This window comes from Amblyraja radiata, chromosome 16 (assembly GCF_010909765.2).
Source record: "Amblyraja radiata isolate CabotCenter1 chromosome 16, sAmbRad1.1.pri, whole genome shotgun sequence".
In the NCBI taxonomy this organism is placed as follows: Eukaryota; Metazoa; Chordata; class Chondrichthyes; order Rajiformes; family Rajidae; genus Amblyraja; species Amblyraja radiata.
This window is the reverse complement of record NC_045971.1, coordinates 31,531,429-31,549,793: the sequence shown is the minus strand read 5'-3', so window position 1 is coordinate 31,549,793 and position 18,365 is coordinate 31,531,429. Positions and strand designations below refer to the sequence as shown.

General features: G+C 37.5%; 1 protein-coding gene across 10 annotated transcripts in view; it reads right to left on the bottom strand.

The window, feature by feature from the left end:
• gpatch8 (G-patch domain containing 8) overlaps positions 1-18,365 on the bottom strand; it is a 154,254-nt gene that overhangs the window by 77,555 nt on the left and 58,334 nt on the right. For 6 of the 10 annotated variants that reach the window (XM_033035398.1, XM_033035399.1, XM_033035400.1 and 3 more), the window contains one exon: positions 4,816-4,883. In XM_033035398.1, coding sequence (XP_032891289.1) covers positions 4,816-4,883 — 68 coding nt within the window. Of the gene's footprint in view, positions 1-4,815; positions 4,884-6,694; positions 6,737-18,365 lie in introns of all 10 variants that reach the window. The other 4 variants (XM_033035405.1, XM_033035406.1, XM_033035407.1 and 1 more) reach the window with 1 other exon arrangement.

Sequence of the window (18,365 nt, the reverse complement as noted above, 5' to 3'; positions counted from 1 at the left end):
TAAACCTTTCCAACAAGATGTCAGACGTGTATTCATTGTGCTGGTCACAACAGGGTCGTAGGGAAGCCATTACATCCACCACACCACCCAAAGCCACCAGAACAAATTATTCAGCTTTCATCATGAGCAGAAATTGACTCCTTTATTCACTTATTACAAGGAAAGATAAATACTGGGTTGACACAAAATGCTGGAGTAACTCGGCTGGATAGGCAGCATCTCTGGAGAGAAGGAATAGGTGATGTTTCGGGTCGAGGCCGTTCCTCAGACTGATCAGAAAGATAAATACTAGTACACATGGTTTACCATCCTTCACCAAATGATCATTATTCACAAATCTTATCAATGTAGGAGTAATATCCTTGCCATTATCTGACTTCCTCATACATTTTCCTGGAAAATGAATAACCTTGCTTACTAACTTTGCAGAAATTTGCAATAAACACAAATCTATTTTTAATCATGGAGTTAAACTACACAATAGAATTCCTCATCAGCCCCATCACACCTCTGAATATAAGGAAGGATACCCATTTTCTTAATCTCTTGCTTCATCTTGTAGGCTTCAGTTCACAGTCAGACCACTAGATGGGGCATGCTGTGAGCTTAAAAAATCCAAACTGATTTATACCAACCAATAGAGATATGAAACGGCAGCAACATCAAATGTAGCCCCGAGGGTAAAGTGAGAGGTTTTTCTACATCAGTTATGTTTTCCCTTTCTTTTCAACCCCCAGGAAAACAAAATTTTCAAATCTGCATGGTCATTTCAAATTTTGAACATTAAGTAGAAGTGACTACAAAACGATGTCTGGATACTTTCAAGAGAGAGCTAGCTATGGCTCATAAAGATAGCGGAGTCAGGGGATATGGGGAGAAGGCAGGAACGGGGTACTGATTGTGGATAATCAGCCATGATCACATTGAATGGTGGTGCTGGCTCAAAGGGCCGAATGGCCTACTCCTGCACATTGTCTATTGAATCAGATTTCTAAAAGTATGCACACATTACTAATGTAATAGCCCAATAAATCATTCAATTGACTCCATTTATACCTCACGCATTTCTCCGTGGAGAAGTGCGTCACCTTGTCATGGTGGAGACGCTTGTGTGGACCTGAGATCCTGAGACCTATGCCGTCTGGAGCTATGCTCCCGGTAGGGCCACCCACGGCGGTAGGTCGAGGTGGAAGTCTCTGACAAAGAGCAATCCAACCAAGACCTCAACGGTGGAACAGGCGGAGGACGATGGCTGACCCTAGTGAAGAGTCACAACGGCTGGGTAGGCGGATGAAGGCTGCAGCAGAAAAGGGCCTCCAGTCGTCTTGGACTCCATGCTACTGGATCCTGACCCAGATCTGTCAAGGACTGTGGGGTGGCTGTCTGTGCACCAGTCTCCCCACTTTAAACAAAGTCACACACAGGCGTCCTCCATATAGGGAATAATACCCTGGAGACACCCATGGTCAGCCATGACTGAGGGGGGCCTTAGAAGAATACCTCACGCTGCCTCGGCAAGATCAGCAGCAAAATCAAGGACAGGTCACACCCTGGCCTCCCCCTCTACTCCCCTCAGGCAATTGGTATAGAAGTGTGAAATGCAAACCTCCAGATTCAAGGACAGTTCCTTCCCACTGTTACCAGGCAACTGAATCACCCCACCACAAAGAGAGAGCAGTCTTAAACTATTATCTTTGGTGACCTCATTGGTGACCCTCGGACTATCTTTGATTGGACCTTATGTTATACCCTTATCATGTATCTGTACACTGTAAATGGCTCGATTGTAATCATGTGTTGTCTTTCCGCTGACTGGTTAGCACGCAACAAAAGCTTTTCACTGTACCTTGGCACATGTGATAATAAACGAAGCTGAAATGAACTGAAAGTGCAAGCATAAATTTTTACAAAAGTGAAATCCAAACTCAACAGTCAATAGCAAAAGTAACTCAGTATGATTGAAACATAATGTATATCAAAATTTATCAAAATCTATCATTTTCTTTAATTTAGTTTTCAGGATCTGGGTGGGTGTCAGTGACAAGGTTAATATTGACTGCTTTTCCCTGGTTGGCCCTAAGATGGTAGCGATGAGCCACCTTCTGTTGCGATCAAGACATTCCGACACACATTTACTTTAGACTCTAGACATAGCGGGTGCAGGCTGAGTTTCTCCAGCACTTTTGTCTACCAGTGCGGAAACAGAACTTTCAGCCAACCGGGTCCACTCCAGCCCAGCGATCAACACACGCACCAGCACTATCTTACACACTAGGACAATTTACCATTTTACTGAAGCCAATTAACCTACAAACTTGTATGTCTTTGGAGTGTGAAAGGAAACTCCAGAGCACCGTGAGAAAACTCCATACAGACAACACCCATAGTCAGGATCGAACCCGGGTCTCTGGCGTTGTAAGGCAGCAACTCTACCGCTGCACCACTGTGTTGGGGAGAGTGAGAAGAGGGGGAGTTGAAGGATTTAAATGTTAGGAGGAGTTCAAGGATTTAAAGCGAGCAACAATGATGGATGGCTGCTATATTTTCAAATAGGATGGAGTGAGGATGGGCAACTTGGAGATGGGTGGTGTTCCACACAACCTACTGCCTTGTCCCTCTTGGGCTTGGAAGTTGTGGGTTTGGGACAGAGCAACTTAGGTGAATAATTTTGTAGATGGTACACAATGCAGCCAATGTGCACCAGCGGTGGTGGGGATGAATGTTTAGGATAGTTGATGTGGTACCATTCGAGGATGCTGCTTCGTCATAGATGGTGTGGAACTGATGATATTGCTAGAGCTGCGCTCATTCGAACAACAGCACTCATTCCATTCCACTCCTGGCTGGTGCCTTGTACATGGGTTCTTTGGGTATCAGGAGAAGAGTAGAATAGTCAGCCTTCGACTCCTCGGTTTTTGATTACGTGGCTGGTTGGGGTGAATTTATGCTCTATAATGGAGGACTCAGTGGTGATGTCATTAAGTCACAATGAACTGCAGATGCAGTAATTTTGAGCAAAATGTCAAGGGATGGTGACTAGACACCTTTTTTAAATTATTTGGATGTAGAAACGAGCAACAGCTGATGCTGGTTTATAAAAAAGACACAGAGTGCTGGTTTACAAATAGAGAGCAACAAGAATTCACCTATAACCTACCACGTTTTGAACTGCCCCTCCTCTCTTCCAGCTTTCTTCTTCCCCCCACCCACCCTTCCACAATTAGTCCAAAGAAGGGTCCTGACCCGCAATGTCACCTATCCATGTTCTCCAGGGATGCTGCCTGACCTGCTGCATTACTCCAGCACTTTGTCTTCTTTTGAAAATGAGCATTGCCTGGCTCTAAGGCACATATGTTATTTGTCACCTTTCAGTTCATGACTGAACATTGTTCAGGTCTTGTCCCATGCCATATGAATTGCCTCATAAATGAAGACAAAAAATGAAGACAAAAAAAACATTCTTAAAACAAACCAATTTAAACCTACCTAAACTTGGACCTAATATCTCTAATCTAATTTGCATACCCTATCTCCTTTGAGATTTGATAATCATAGCAAAAATCAACGAGGATCTACAAATATAAACGCACTTGGGCTCCAAATATAAACGCACTTGGGCTCCTTTGATATTTTAGAATACATTTTAAAATGACAAGATGACAATTACAACTAATCTTGGAGGACAGTTTAATAGCTTAAATCTAAATGGATATATTGGAAAGAAAATGTAACTGTGAATATCTATAACTTCAACGTAATAACCCAAAGTAACACGATCTGGTGGTCAGGGAGTGGTTTCAAATATTATTGCTGTCATCAGTGAGTGAGGGAATAAAGATCTGAAACTTCTTAAAGACCAAAGAGAGGGCTGTGTTTTATCTAACACAAGGTTCCTTTTGTTGCCTAGTCTGGAATATAAGTAGCAAGCATCTTAAGATACAAAACACAAATTTTTGATTGGTTATTTATGTTGTCCTGCTTTCTTATGATCAAATAAACTCTGGTACATTTCCCCAATAGATTAAGATTTGTACATTAAATTGCTTGAGAAACCTCTCATTAAAATGGTCAGCAAAGAGCTGCAGATAAAGGAAACCTGATAAACAAATAATCAATGTTAGAAATAAGAAGACCAGCATGCATTTCTGGATGTTCCACTGAAAGAGATGTTACAAAGGGGTCGCGCTGACATTTCTATTTTAATGTTTAAAGTTTAATTTAAACATTCCTTCCGCAAATGCAAACTGTCATGTGGAATGATTCTTGCAATAAGCATGTTTTCTTTCAATCGTCATTATTATCATCATTAAAAATATCAACAGGCACGGTGCCTTACAATGAATGCTATGTACGACAGTGATCGCAACTTCTACGGAAGTGTGGATGGCCGTTGGCTCTCTAATGGTTCATCCGCCCTTTGACAGGTCTTGTTTTTGGTCCTGCTGGGGGTCCACAGCCCCCTCCTCACCTGACAAACCAGGTGGGGGAGACGGTTTAGTCGCCGACTATCCGACCATGGGGCAGGTAGCACAGGATTACTTGGTACCCGTGGCGGGGGGGGGGGGGGGGAACTCCCCCCCCGACCTGACCCAGAACTTTCAAGCCCAGCGTTTTTAATGAAGACTTTCCTTTACTATTTCCATAGGAGTTTTGCAGTTTATTTCAACATTGGAGACAATCTGTTGCAAGGTTAACCAACACATAATTTAGAATAAAATTTATTGTCGCAATCAATTACATTTCAATCAATTACAATCATTTTTTAAAAATTCATTAACTGAAAGTTTGTGATGATTCCAACTGCAGCATTCTTACCTCCATTTCCATCCGACCCATACCCATGACATCATACTTGACAATAATAGGAATGGGATCCGTCCTTCCTAAAATAGGAAAACAATAAAGTTGTAACAGGTGTAGCCACATTAAGCTATGATTACGTGCTCAAGAGGGACTGGTGGGTATAAATCTTGCCTTGGAGTGCAGAGGCCAAGAAAGCTACAGTGAACCGAACAGAAGCCATTCTCACAGCTTAGCTTTAATAACACTGATTGTAGGTTTTCTAGATCAATGAAGATTAGGTAACACACAGGTGAAAGTCTGCACACTAATCAACATTTTATTCAAATCAAAGAATGGGAAGAATTTGTTCATATCACTGGGCATGCTTAAAACGACAGCTGCAAATGTGCTGTTATCTAATTATTAAACTGCTGAAGGATCTTCATACAGACTTCTTACAACCAAATGATGATAAAAATTAAATTTAGCTGACGCATGCCAAGAATTTTATTAAACCCGAGGGATATATTTTTTCATTTACGCCACATTGAAGTTTTATCTTTAGTTTTTAAATGGGGTTAGAACAGGTATGAATAGGAAAATGAAAAAAAATACTCTTGAAGTGAAAATGATTAAACATATTCTAAGATTTAAAAAAAGTTTAGGAAAATCCAATAACTCATCCATGAACATTTACAAGAAATTAAGCAGCATGTTTGCTATATATAAACACTAGAGTCCAATTAAGTAGTTTGAAAGCACATTTTGGTTGCAAGTACATAAATGCTGCACTCAGCTACTACAGATTCAACAAACAGCACCTGTACTCTATTTACTTTTTTTAAAAGTTGGATTTAGAAAGTAATTTGCTCTTCCGGTATTAAGATTTTTAAGGCCAAACAAGCCTTAAAAAATGCAATGCTTCAGTCCTAGTTGCCTAAAAAATAAAATTCTGATAATACATTTATAATTGTATTTAAGCCACAACAGACAATTGATCAACTTTGCAACACAGGCATTTAGCCATCACTTTCAGGTTTAGACCAAACATGTCAATGCAGATGTCTAAGCTGTGAAAAGGACTTATGCAAAGAAAATTCAACTTTCAACTGTACTATTTGAACTATGTTCAAGAATCAAAAATTTTTACCACTCAACCAGCCAAACAAAGCAAATGGGACAGCCTAGCACTTTACTACCACATATCTAAATCGGAAGGACACATTCAGCAGCTGTCCGCTGAGTGTGATGGAACAGACTACTTACCTTTAATGATCAACACATTTGGGGAATTGCAGATTAGTTTCTGCATGGCAAAATGGTGTAATTTGAAATAAAAATCAGGATTTACTAAAATAACCACCCACACTGATTTTTTTTATTAAAATGATTCATTGAGCCAATCCACAAAATAGCATACTGATTAGCCATTGGGCTCACACTTAATCTGTACAAGTCAAATACTAAAAGTGTGTTTATTGAAGTCTTGATTTGTATAATTTACTTGGGTGCATTATGCAGGGACTCAGATTAGGTTGCTGTACAGATTAAGAATATTTTACAATTGTTAGTAATAGTAGTGACTTTTTAGATTTAAATATTTATTTGCAGTAGCTTGTGCAAGTACCCAGCAAATGGGTAAAATCAACTCTTGGACAATACTACACGTTAATATTGAATAGATTTGATTTTTTTTTTTAAAATTGCACAAATAACAGTCGCTTCGCACCACTTAATCCCTAATGAACAACAATTAACACTCAGGACAGATGCATTTAAATAATTTTACTAAGAAAAAAGGTGATGAATATCAAGCAGCAGAATGAACGCTAAACAGAGAAGGAAAATAAGCCTTTCATATTGGTGCACTGATGACAAAGAGGGAAAGTAATTCAGTCTGAAATAAAATTACCACTAAGTTTACCATCACCACAACATCTCCACGATCAAAATGCTGTAAAAAAGAAATACCACTTGTTAGGTGGGAACAGTGAAGAAACAAGTGTTGTTTAGCAAATGAGGACAGCATAAGATACTAGTGAGAACAGGAACAGCTTCTGCTTTACAGACAGCAGGATTCAGGTCCATTTCAAGCAGTTATTTCCTTGCCACAATTCATTTTTTGGCAATATTTAGGAATGTATATGTGGCTTCTTCTCATCCAAGTAATTCTTTCACTCAATGTTTGTTTTTCAATGACACTAGGTATCTATGCTTTCACTCTATCAATCTAGACAGATAATTGTCATATGCTCTTAAACAACGAATTCAGAAAAGGTTCAACTGCTTCGATGAAAAGATATCAGATAAAATATATTTGTGATCGTTGAAATTTAGGTTAACTCTTTTCTCACTTAAACTCGAGGATACATTTTTGATTTTATCCCAGTAACACACTGAAGTCAAGAACATCTGTACCAATGATCTAATAACTTGTATTCACAAAACAAATTTTAATATTGTGAAACTTTCAAATTAGTTCACATGAATGATTTCAAACAAAATTTGACATTTTGCCACACAAGGAGATTAAGTCAGATAATAGGCAGGTTTTATGATGCAGTTTAAAGAAAAGGGTAGGAAATTTAGGGATGAAATTCAAAAGCTTGTGGTCTTCCAAGCTAAAAACATAACTGGCAGTGATTTAAAAAAAATATTGCATTAGAGTATGAGGAGGTATGGAGATGAGGAGCAGCACAGCCACAAAACTGGAAAACAAAGATGAGAATTTTGAAATTTAAGTTGTCATCAGGAGCTGATGTAGGTCAGTTAACCCAAGCATCAAGGCAGAAGGATGGGGGAGACTTGGTGTAAGGTGTCATGTTGACAACAGTGTGCAGAAAGCAACTGCAGATGCTGGCTGATACCAAAGATAGACACAAAGTGCTGGAGTAACTCAGCGGTTCAGCATTTCTGGAGGACAAGGATGGGTGACGTTTTGGGTCTGAAGAAGGGTTCCGACCCAAACATCACCGATCCTTTTTCTCAGAGATGCTGCCTAACCCTCTGAGTTGCTCCAACATTGTGTCTATTTTGACAACACTTTTGGATGAGCTTTATTTTGCATAAAGAGTATGGAACGTTAATTTGAAACACATCCAAAGAGTCAGATCTAGAAATAAAAATGGTTGAGGAGTTAAAGGACATGCAGGTGACACCGGGCAGACTTAATGATAATATGTGTACATGACTCACAATTCATTCATTCAATGTACGACTCAAAGATGCAAATAATCTTGTACAGCAAGTGTTCAGGGAATCATTCCGAGGTTACATCTTTTTTTGTAAACTCCTGGATCTCTAATTATAGTACTCAATCAGATGAGCCAAAATTTGCTGGGAAAATGAGAACAATCCTTCAGTACACAAATACACTGTCGTTCAGTACACAAATATCCCAGCAATTTGTGGTGAAGAAGAAACATCCTGCAATTTACATGTGACAAGTTACAGCAAAAATTATGCCGCTCCTCTTAAACAAAAACCCCCGGTCACCCTCTTCTCCTCTCTCCCATCAGGCAAGTGGTACAGAAATTTGAAAACGCATTCCTCCACATTCAGGGACAATTTCTTCCCAGCGTTTATCTACCTTATTGAAGACTGAAATATTGTTAATCGGTCTTATCTTGCACTGTAACGTGTACCCTAAATCCTCAGTCTGAAGAAGAGACTCGACCCGAAACCTCACCCATTCCTTCTTTCCAGAGATGCTGCCTATCCCAGCATTTTGTGTCTACCCTTAATCCTTTATATGTGCACTGTGGACAGCTTAATTGTAATCATGTATAGTCTTTTCTATGACTGGATTGCTCACAAACAAAAGCTTTGCACTGTACCTCGGTGCTGGTGACAATTATAATAAACTAAACTTAAACTTTCAGAAAGCTTACTGACATCTTACAAAAAAAAAAACATAAAACTTTAAAAATTAAGGATTGCACATAATAATGTAAAGAGCCTTTCAAATGATTCCCATTTACTTTCTGCAAATCTACCCCATTTCTTTCCAGATTTATATCAATACACAGGGGCACAATTTGGAAAACTGCTATCACATAACTCCAGCTCTCTCCCCACATCCCAAGGACGTAGAGGTTCTTAGTTTACCACTGTAAATTGCTCCTAGTGCATACACGAGTGGCAGAATCTGGGGGGAGTTGACAGGAATGTTAGAATAAAATGGAAGTAGTGTAAATGATCGCTTGTTGGTCAGTTTCGATTCAGTGGGTTGGAGGACCTATTTCAGTGCTAGTGTACTTTACGATAAGTATTACTGTTTAAAAGATGGACTATAGCTAGTGTCATTTATCCAGGTTATGGACGTGCTCTTGATCTTGCAGTTTCCGCACTGTGTGCAACTTTATTTTTGAATTGAAGGGTAATTAACGCAAGCCACAAACAAATGGCCTGGACTTTGGGAATAATGCAAGTTAAACTATCCTTTCTACTATTATTCCACAAAGCAGACAGTGACTACATTTGCCTGTGTGCACAGTTGAATGTTTATGTCATAACATTGCCCCATGATTTAGCATTCCTTTACAACCCATTTTGTTTGCAGCCCTAAACCATTAAGTCACTAGACCTGTTGTGAATTTACAATTGTCCAACTTCCTAGTGACATACTGACGCAGCTTCTAAAGCTGCAGGTTCACAATAAAAATGGACCAAGTTCAATCCTGACCTCCAGGGCTAACTGTGTGGTGTTTCCAATTTTCCTGTAACATTGTTTTTCCCCCTCAGTAACGTAGGCTTCCTCCCACATCCCTAACATATGCAGATTAGTAGAAAGTGAGCGGTAGAATCTATAGGGGGAGGAGAGTGGATGCCAAAGTAGGGCGACTAGATTACAGGAACAGGATTGGTCTGTGAGTCAGCATAGACTCTAGACTGTAATGGTATCCTGCTCATTAGGAAATGTGGTGAAATATCCAGTAAAAGTTATTCTTTACATTTTAGGTCCCTTGGAGATTGTAATAAATTGTTTAACTATAGTTATTGTTCAGCATCTACCTAGCACTAAGATACAAATAATTATTCCAAAAAAAAGTTTTTACTTTATATAGATCCCATTACTTAGAACTCACCATGTTTTAATTTTTATAAAATTATAAATTAAGTTTGAGGATTTGCAGTGTAAGAGTTCTTCATTGTAACTAACATTAATAATTATGGGCACTAGTAATCCCCACAGCAGCAGGCAACAGTAAAGTTTGCACCAGAGCAACTGATCAGTGTGCAAACCACTTTTCAAGTGCCACTGTGCGACTGATTGCAAATTCTGAATTATTGCTTCGTAGAAACAGCCCAGCTACATCATGAATTAGTCTGAAGGGTCCCGAAACGTCGCCCATTCCTTCTCTCCAAAGATGCTGCCTGCACCGCTGAGTTACTCCAGCTTACTGCGTCTATCTTCATGAATTGTAATTTATTATGTCTCTCCTGTTGAGATGAAATTGCCTCCATAAAAAAAAATTACGATTCTTAACTTTGTTACTAGCCTATTTGTTGTTTGTTGGACGGAGTGGGAAGGAAGTGCAGCAGTAAATTTCTGGGTCCATTTCTTTGAAACAACGTTATCGGTGCTTTGCTGTTTATCGCTACAATGCATGAAATATGGATTCAAATAAAGCAAAAATCTGCTAAACAAAATAAATATGGTTTTTAAGTTGAAAAAATGTTGTTTACGGAACTCAATGCTCACAATTAGAATATTAGTCTTCACCATGAGTTGGTTTATTGTGCAGTTGAGCTAGAGAGAACCAAGGGAACACTGTTGCATGCCTTTTCTGGAATACTAATTGAAATATCATTTATACTAAGTACGTGTCAGTTAACAACAGTTAAAATACAATTCTGTACATTAACTTATCAAACAGACTGCACACCGAACTTGATTTGCATTGTTCAGATCCTTGTTTAAGGAAAGCACATTTAACAGTGAGTTACCATACTTTCTGCTTCAAGAAAATTATACAATTACCAAATAAGGATTATAGCCCAAACCGCTGTAACAGAAATGCGTCAATAGAAATCTTCAATAGAAAAGCAGTCGGCATCTTCATGGTCATAGGTGGCAGAATCACACCGGTAATATCCTTGCAGGAACCAGGGCTTCAATTGTTTGCATTATCTTAGTCTTTGGCGGCTCGTTAACATAAGTTGATATTTTACAATGCAGATTCATGAACAGAAAATAAAAACATCAGACTTGCAACGAAATCAGTTTGCAAAATTGCATTCAAGATATTAGTTTGCTAGCTTTACAAAGACCTAGAAATTTAGAAAATAGCACAAGCAATTTCAAAATGGAGTCCTAAGTAAAGACCCTAAATGCAGCTAAAGAATATAATATTCACAAAGCTAGAAAAATAAGCGACATTAACAGATCTCTGACAGGAACAGGAGGCAGTAGTTATTCAGCATTGATTATGGGAAAGAGGCATTGATTATGGAAAAGTGAATGCTTATTCATTGCAAATGCATGTCATCAAGTTACTATTTGCATTTTTGCTCACAGAACATTTAGGAATTCAATGTCTTTAAAAAGATATTGAATGGATGATTGATGGAATCGTCTGACTGGATATAGTTATTTAAAATATTCATAATGTTTATTTGATTTCTGAAAAAATCGTTTGGATGGATAAAATTAAAGTTTAATCTGAATCCTCCATTTTAATCACAATCAACATGTTGATAAAAACTGTTACTTTGGGCAATATATTTAATTTGTAATTAAAGGATTTTTCTTTTACCCTTTCATTCATTGTCTACACAGATGAAATGAAAATTATCTAAATTCTAATGCTACATTTATGCAATGAGGTGAAAAGTTATTATAATTCATAGGCACATTAGAGCTCCAGAGACGTGGTTCGATCCTGACTACGGGTGCTCTCTGTACGGAGTTTGCACGTTTTCACTGTGAATGTGGGTTTTCACCGGGTGCTCTAGTATTCTTCCCACGTTCCAAAGAGCTGCAGGTTTGTAAGTTAATTGACTTCTGTAAATTGCCCCTAGTGGGTAGGATGCAAAAGTGGGATGACGTAGAACGAGTGTATGGGCGATCGTTGGTTGGTGTAGATAGGGTGGACTGAAGGGCCTCTTTCCACGTTTTCCACATCTTTAAAGTATTAACTTTTTTATTAATTTGGGCACTGTGGAATGGTAATCTAGAGTTTTGTCACATTTATAATAAGGAATTTTTCTGTGTACAAAAGCATGAATTCTTAATATGAAAGGTCTGCAATAGGTTATAAGGGAGTCGATGCATATGGGAAAAGTCTGTTTGACTTTGTTTAAAATTATTGGAGAATGCTACAATACATAACTTCAAATAAACATGGACCACATAAATCTATCGGCTCGCCTGGAGTTTATGCTGCACACAAGATACTGAACCTTTAGTGTTAGTGCAAGAATTACTATTGGGTTTATCCAGCAATCCTGCCAAATCACCCTGAAAGTCTGCACTCCTCTTCAATTTTATGCATCAAAACCTGCAATAGATAACACTTAATAGAGACGTTATAATTCTGAAACTTATCATTAGAAAGGTATTTTATTACATCTTACATTGCTTTACCTCTCATGGATCAAAAGTGCCTTTAGATTTCATTGTTAGTGTGTCACCATGGCTTCATTCTCCAATGAGAGTCATGCTTGGTGCGGCAAGTGTACTAATGTTTCTTTTCAAAGAGAACAATGCAGCATCACTACCATTCTCTCTAAGATGCAGGGACTCTAATCTATAACTAGCCCAGGTGAAATTTTGTATCACATGCTCTCTGATGCCTTTAAGCTAACTTTATTATAAAATACTGTATTATGCTAGGAAGTAGCCAATGTTTTACCAAAGTAAATATTTTGATTAAAAACAATTGTAGCACTTGCATATAGATTTTGATGATTATCAAATCTATTATTGTTTATATTTTGTTTGTGTGTGTATATACCCACTGAAGTATTAAAATGCTGCACATACAAATGATAGATTTTTACAAACCTGGCTGGTTTGCAGTTGGGGTTTTGTGTTGGAGAGTAGTGGGGAGAACCTGAGAATGGAAACCATGGTTCCAGCAAATACTTTGTTCCCTTAATGTGTGGCTAATACTCCTGAGTGAAAGAATACTTAGAAGAAAAGAAGATCCACACGTGCATTTGAAATACATTTGGCAGCAATGAAACAGAGCAACCAATTCGGTAAACTACCTAATTCATTTTTTGTCATGCTTGAAAGTTAAAAAGAAAAATTCAAGCATTATAACTCTTATGTGCATGAAATGGTCCTGTTACACAGCACGATCTTGTAAATGTTTGTGCTTCCTCAATTTTAAGTGAGCAGCACAAACCATTAGAATACATATTAATAAATTGAGCAAAAGCAGAATGTAAGTATTAATCTTAAACGACAAAAGGCATGTGCTTCCAAGACATAAATTAGTTTTAAACAGTGAGCCAGTGTAACAAAACACGCTGCATGTGCAAAGGCTCCAGACACCCCCTAGACAACACAGGAAGAAAATGTTTAAATATAATCAATTAACATCAACTCACGAACATGAATCATAAATCTTAGGGATTTTTAAACAAATTATTTCTGCCCTTAGTCCACAAAATATGACCCCATATTGTAAAACATTTGGGCAATAAATAATACAGATCAACTTCAGCTGCAAATATCGTGTTGTGACACTTCTGAATGTGACAGTGTTAATATTCAACAATTTTAGACTGATGTGGCATAAGCGCCAAATTAAAAATTGTCTAACACCTTCAACTTCCAACAGCCAAGTTGGCAAATGCAATGTTCAGATGTTTAATGGTTTTGTCTTTATTCTGAGCTAAACTAGATGGCATGAGCAATAGTAAGAATGTGTACCCAATACTGGAGGGAAACTTGAGAAAATAACTTAGCATGTCCTACACAGTGGTGTCATGTTGAGTGAAGACAGGAATAAAGACTTACCAATAGTTTGCAACATATTGTCATGCCCAACCATTACATTACCAATAGTTTAAGTGGTGTTATGAAGTGGGGTGGACTAAAATTTGCACTAAGGGTCTCGAAGAAAACAAGAGAAAAAAAATATGAAACAAATAACCTTGGACACGTCTCATGGTCCCAGATGAATTTTCCATTAACCCACTATATTTGAACAATAATCCAGAACTATCAGTCACTATGGGTTTAGACTCGAGAATAATTAGGCTCACATAGGAGTAATGATAGGGTGAACAGAAACACTGGCTTGGTACAGAAGGCAGAACAGCTACCCAACCTTTAACTTGTAACAAAAAATTCAATGAAAATTAAATGAAACTTTTGCCTAGTTCCTTGGAGAATGCTTGTTAAATTGTAGTGTTTACTCAATCTTTACAATAATATATTCATTTAAGTTACATCAAAGTATTTTATTGGAGAGATCATTTGTCATCCAGTGAATTTAGTTCAACAGTAGGATGGTGAGAATGAACCATCCTTTGTGCAGATCTAATTGATACAAGGTGGCATGCCTACTGGAAGGGAAAAAACGAGCAACCAATTTTTTAAATGAACCAAACCAAAACACATTATAACAACTTGTTATATCTGTGATATTACATTAGAAAGATTTTTGCTTTCAAGGAACACAAAACAAACACGACATAATGGGTCAAAGTACGCCCTTCCACTGGACACTCATACTTAAAAATGAAATCATATTTATAAAAATACCTTCTTGATGAACTATAGGCATTGAGAGTGAAATTGTACTGTTTTAATCAAACCACAAAACAACTTAAGGTTAGAACAATTGGTTAGAATTTGTTCAATTGGTATTGGTGTAAAACAGGGTCCACCTCAATCAACTTGTGCATAAATAAGACAAGATCGGCTAAACACTTGAGGCTATAACTGGTAGTTCCTTAACCTTCCCTCACACTGCCCTATGCAATCATGACAAGAAATTGCTACAAACTCTAGAACATATGCCCATTCCTTTTCTTGCCCAGGTTTGAAAATACTGATGACTTTATTCAGTAATTCACCTCTAATTTCATCTATTGTCTAACCAAATTCACAAATGGATATAAATCCACATCATATAATTTGTATTGGGAGTGTATTGCTATACTTAGAGACTATTGAGGTACTCTGGCAGCAGTGAACAAATAAGCTAGTGACTTACCCAATTGTCTGATTTAATGTATGGAAACATCCATTCCCCAACTCCACCCTCCCACCAAGATGAACTTCCCAAGTTCGCCACCTTTATACTAAACGCTCACTTCAAATTTAATATAAAGATTCTTCAAGTACACTGCACAGAATTACAGTTAAACATACAAGTTGTAAGATGACAAAGTTTCAGAGTGAGTGGCCAGGAACATGGGTGGGCAGAAGGACAGCCGATGCAAGGCTGAAGAAAACGTGGGGGTTAAAGAAGAGGCAGGATGAAGGCAATGAGGCCACAGAGGAAAAGAGCCACTGGAAAGAAGAAATGAGGCGGAAGCATTTTGTTGCATGGTGTATTACATAATTCAATTCTACCATGTTTTACTTACTTCTAAGTAGGAATCAGAGAATTTGTGCAATTTCCTTTCTGTCGCTTTGGCACGGACTTGCATTAAATGTGACACTAAACTGTCAAATCCACTGAGGATGGCTGAATATTACTAAAAATTCAAGAACATTTGTAATGAAACTAGAGTTTTCCAGCTAACTACATTAGCCAGAAACAATTTTAAGGTATCTGTATAATCATGGATAAACCATTTCATTATATTTTAACTAACTGAATGAGGAATCAATCAGAATTCAAACGCATTGCTTCACCCGATGTAATTTACTAACATGTCATGTTGGGACATTTAAGCTTGCCCAAGTCGGGCTCGGGACCTTTCATGCACAATCCCACTCCCCCCGTCTCCACACAATATAGAGTTCAAGTTAATCTGACAGAAAAATTAAGAGTGAATCAAGTGGAAGAGCAAACACCACAAGCAACAACAGGGAAGGAAACTAAATAATTATACATAGGAATTTTAATCAAATCAGCAGGAGCATAACAGCATGCAATTTAGGAAGGTTACTCATGGGATGCAATGCAAAACATAATAATGAAAATATCTTCATACCTTACCTGATTATTTTTGCTAATATACAAACAGAATCTGAGTTCTGTTCAAAGCATAAATAAAATTTTCCCTGAAGCAGAAGTTGTGCAATTCTCAAGTACTATGTTAATCATGATTGATTTGCTCAAAACTAGTGCACCCACAGCTACATGCACACAAGCCATTGTTAAAGTATAGGGTCTCGTTGCTCAAGCAGTTTTTGAAAGTCCTGATTACAAACAAAAACTGATTAAATCTATAAAAATAGGCACTTACCTGATTCTTAACAATAAGGTACACAACAAAGCTGCATCTTAATCACCTCAAGAGCACTTACCAGTACAGGTACATTTGTTGCAATTTTCTTTCATGATTAAAAAAGATAAAAAAGAGCAAAAATCATTAATCTCTGGTTTTGTGGCTGTGACTCTCTCCCCTTTGGCTAAATAGGATGGGACAAGAGCATTGGTATTATGTTTTCAATCTTAAAAAAAGGCGATTTTCCCATTACCAGAGTTGGGTCATTCTTTAAAGCCAAAATACTACTTTAACACAAATATGTCGTTTTTTCCAGACAGAAATGTTTAAATTATGTTTAAATTCGAATTCTCGTTCAACTATTCGTATAGAAATATTTTACACTGGAAACATTCACATGAATAGTAACATTGGTCTTAGAGAATGACCTAGCTATGGTGAAAATTTCTGATACTACTAAAGTGGGTATTGAAAAAGCAAAAATTCACACCAATGTAGCGGAAAAAAAAGCCTCACAAACTGTGGAACATGGCAATGATTAAAATGTCACAATTCATCGCTGCCTCTTGCCATCTCCCCCCATACAACAGTACCAAGGTTCTGCTGAACGAGAAAGCAAAAAAAAAGTCACTGGGTCAATAAAGAGCAGTGGGAGAGGGACAGAAGAAGAGAGTATAGATAGAGAGAGAGAAAGGTGCCTATGCAGACATTATGGGTAGATGTGGTGATACTAACACAAGTTCCACAACCCAAGGATAAACTGACGAGGCCACGCCTGATAGTATTTAAGAACTATTGAGAGTGGCCTTAATGCTGGATTTCATGTTTGTCAGAGGACATACTCCAGTAGCTCTAATTACCACTGGCTGACATGCAATGTTGGTGAAGGTGGAATGTGGAAAAGAATATCAAATACTCAAGATGCACAAATCAAATTTTAATGCACATTATCCTCCTGATATTCTGGTCCAGCCAGCAAGATTGTTAACCATTCATTCAATGCAGTTACCCATTCAATTTCAAATCAAATTTCTGGCTTCTTCAATTTGACCCAATGTGAATGTGCACTTTCCCGCAGTTTATTTATTCAGCTTTATTATTTCAAGTAAGTTATTGGGGCAGAAGCAATCAGGTTTACAATCAATGTAAAAAAAAACAACTTATTTTAAGCATTATGTCATGGACATGGTTTCAGAGAAGTGAAGCTATGACTTGCATTTATAAAGCTTTAACAAATAAATATTGGGACCCAAGATTATATTTAATACACTTGCTCTGAGACCATACCAACATCATGGTCATTCAAAAAACAAACAAACTGGTCAATAGTTATTAGAATGCATTTAAGCAGCCACATTTGCCTGATCATCATTTACTGCTTGTGACACCACAAAGATGATTTAGAATTATGTATTGGAAATTGTAAGAAAATTACTTGAAATAGAACTTTACAAAATCTTCCAAAGCTACTTGTATGCCAAACACGTATCAAAGGCTGGAAAAAAAAAAAAAAACAGGTGCCACAAAGCAGTATTTTTCCCCATTAAACTCTAGAAATTGAGTTTAAGCTGTGTAAAAGAGAACCATCCATGGTATAATGCCATCACACAAGATGTCCTAATGTGTCTAACCTTCTCTCGTTAACCGTTAAATTGCTACACTTGCCTAACTGCACGCCAAAATATTAACTATTTATTCTATAATACACAGGAACGCAAAAGTTTCATATTCTGGAAATCATTTAAGACGTGATAGTTATACTCAGCATGTAAAGAAGAAAACAGTTAATAATTTTGACTGATAAGTGATAATCTACATGAAATATTATCTTTCTCCACAGATCTGTTCAATGTTGCCAATATCTTAGCTTTATTGTATATTATGATCGTTTACACTTTGCTTCATCAGCTGAGATGAAAACTAAAAACGAATCACTATTGATTTAAGTTGCCTGAATTTAAACAATATTCCATTTTTGATTTACCAATTTAAAATGTAATTCAAATTCATAAATTAGTTATGGGAAAGATACTGATTGCCTGCAATTAGTGAAGTTGTCAAAATCTAATGCAAATGTTTAAATTCAGAAAGTAATATTAAATCAAGACAAGTGGCCAATCAAAAAAGGAATGTGTAGGAAGGAACTGCAGATGCTGGTTGACACTGTAAACACAAAATGCTGGAGTAAATCGGCGGGACAGGCAGCATCTCTGGATAGGAGG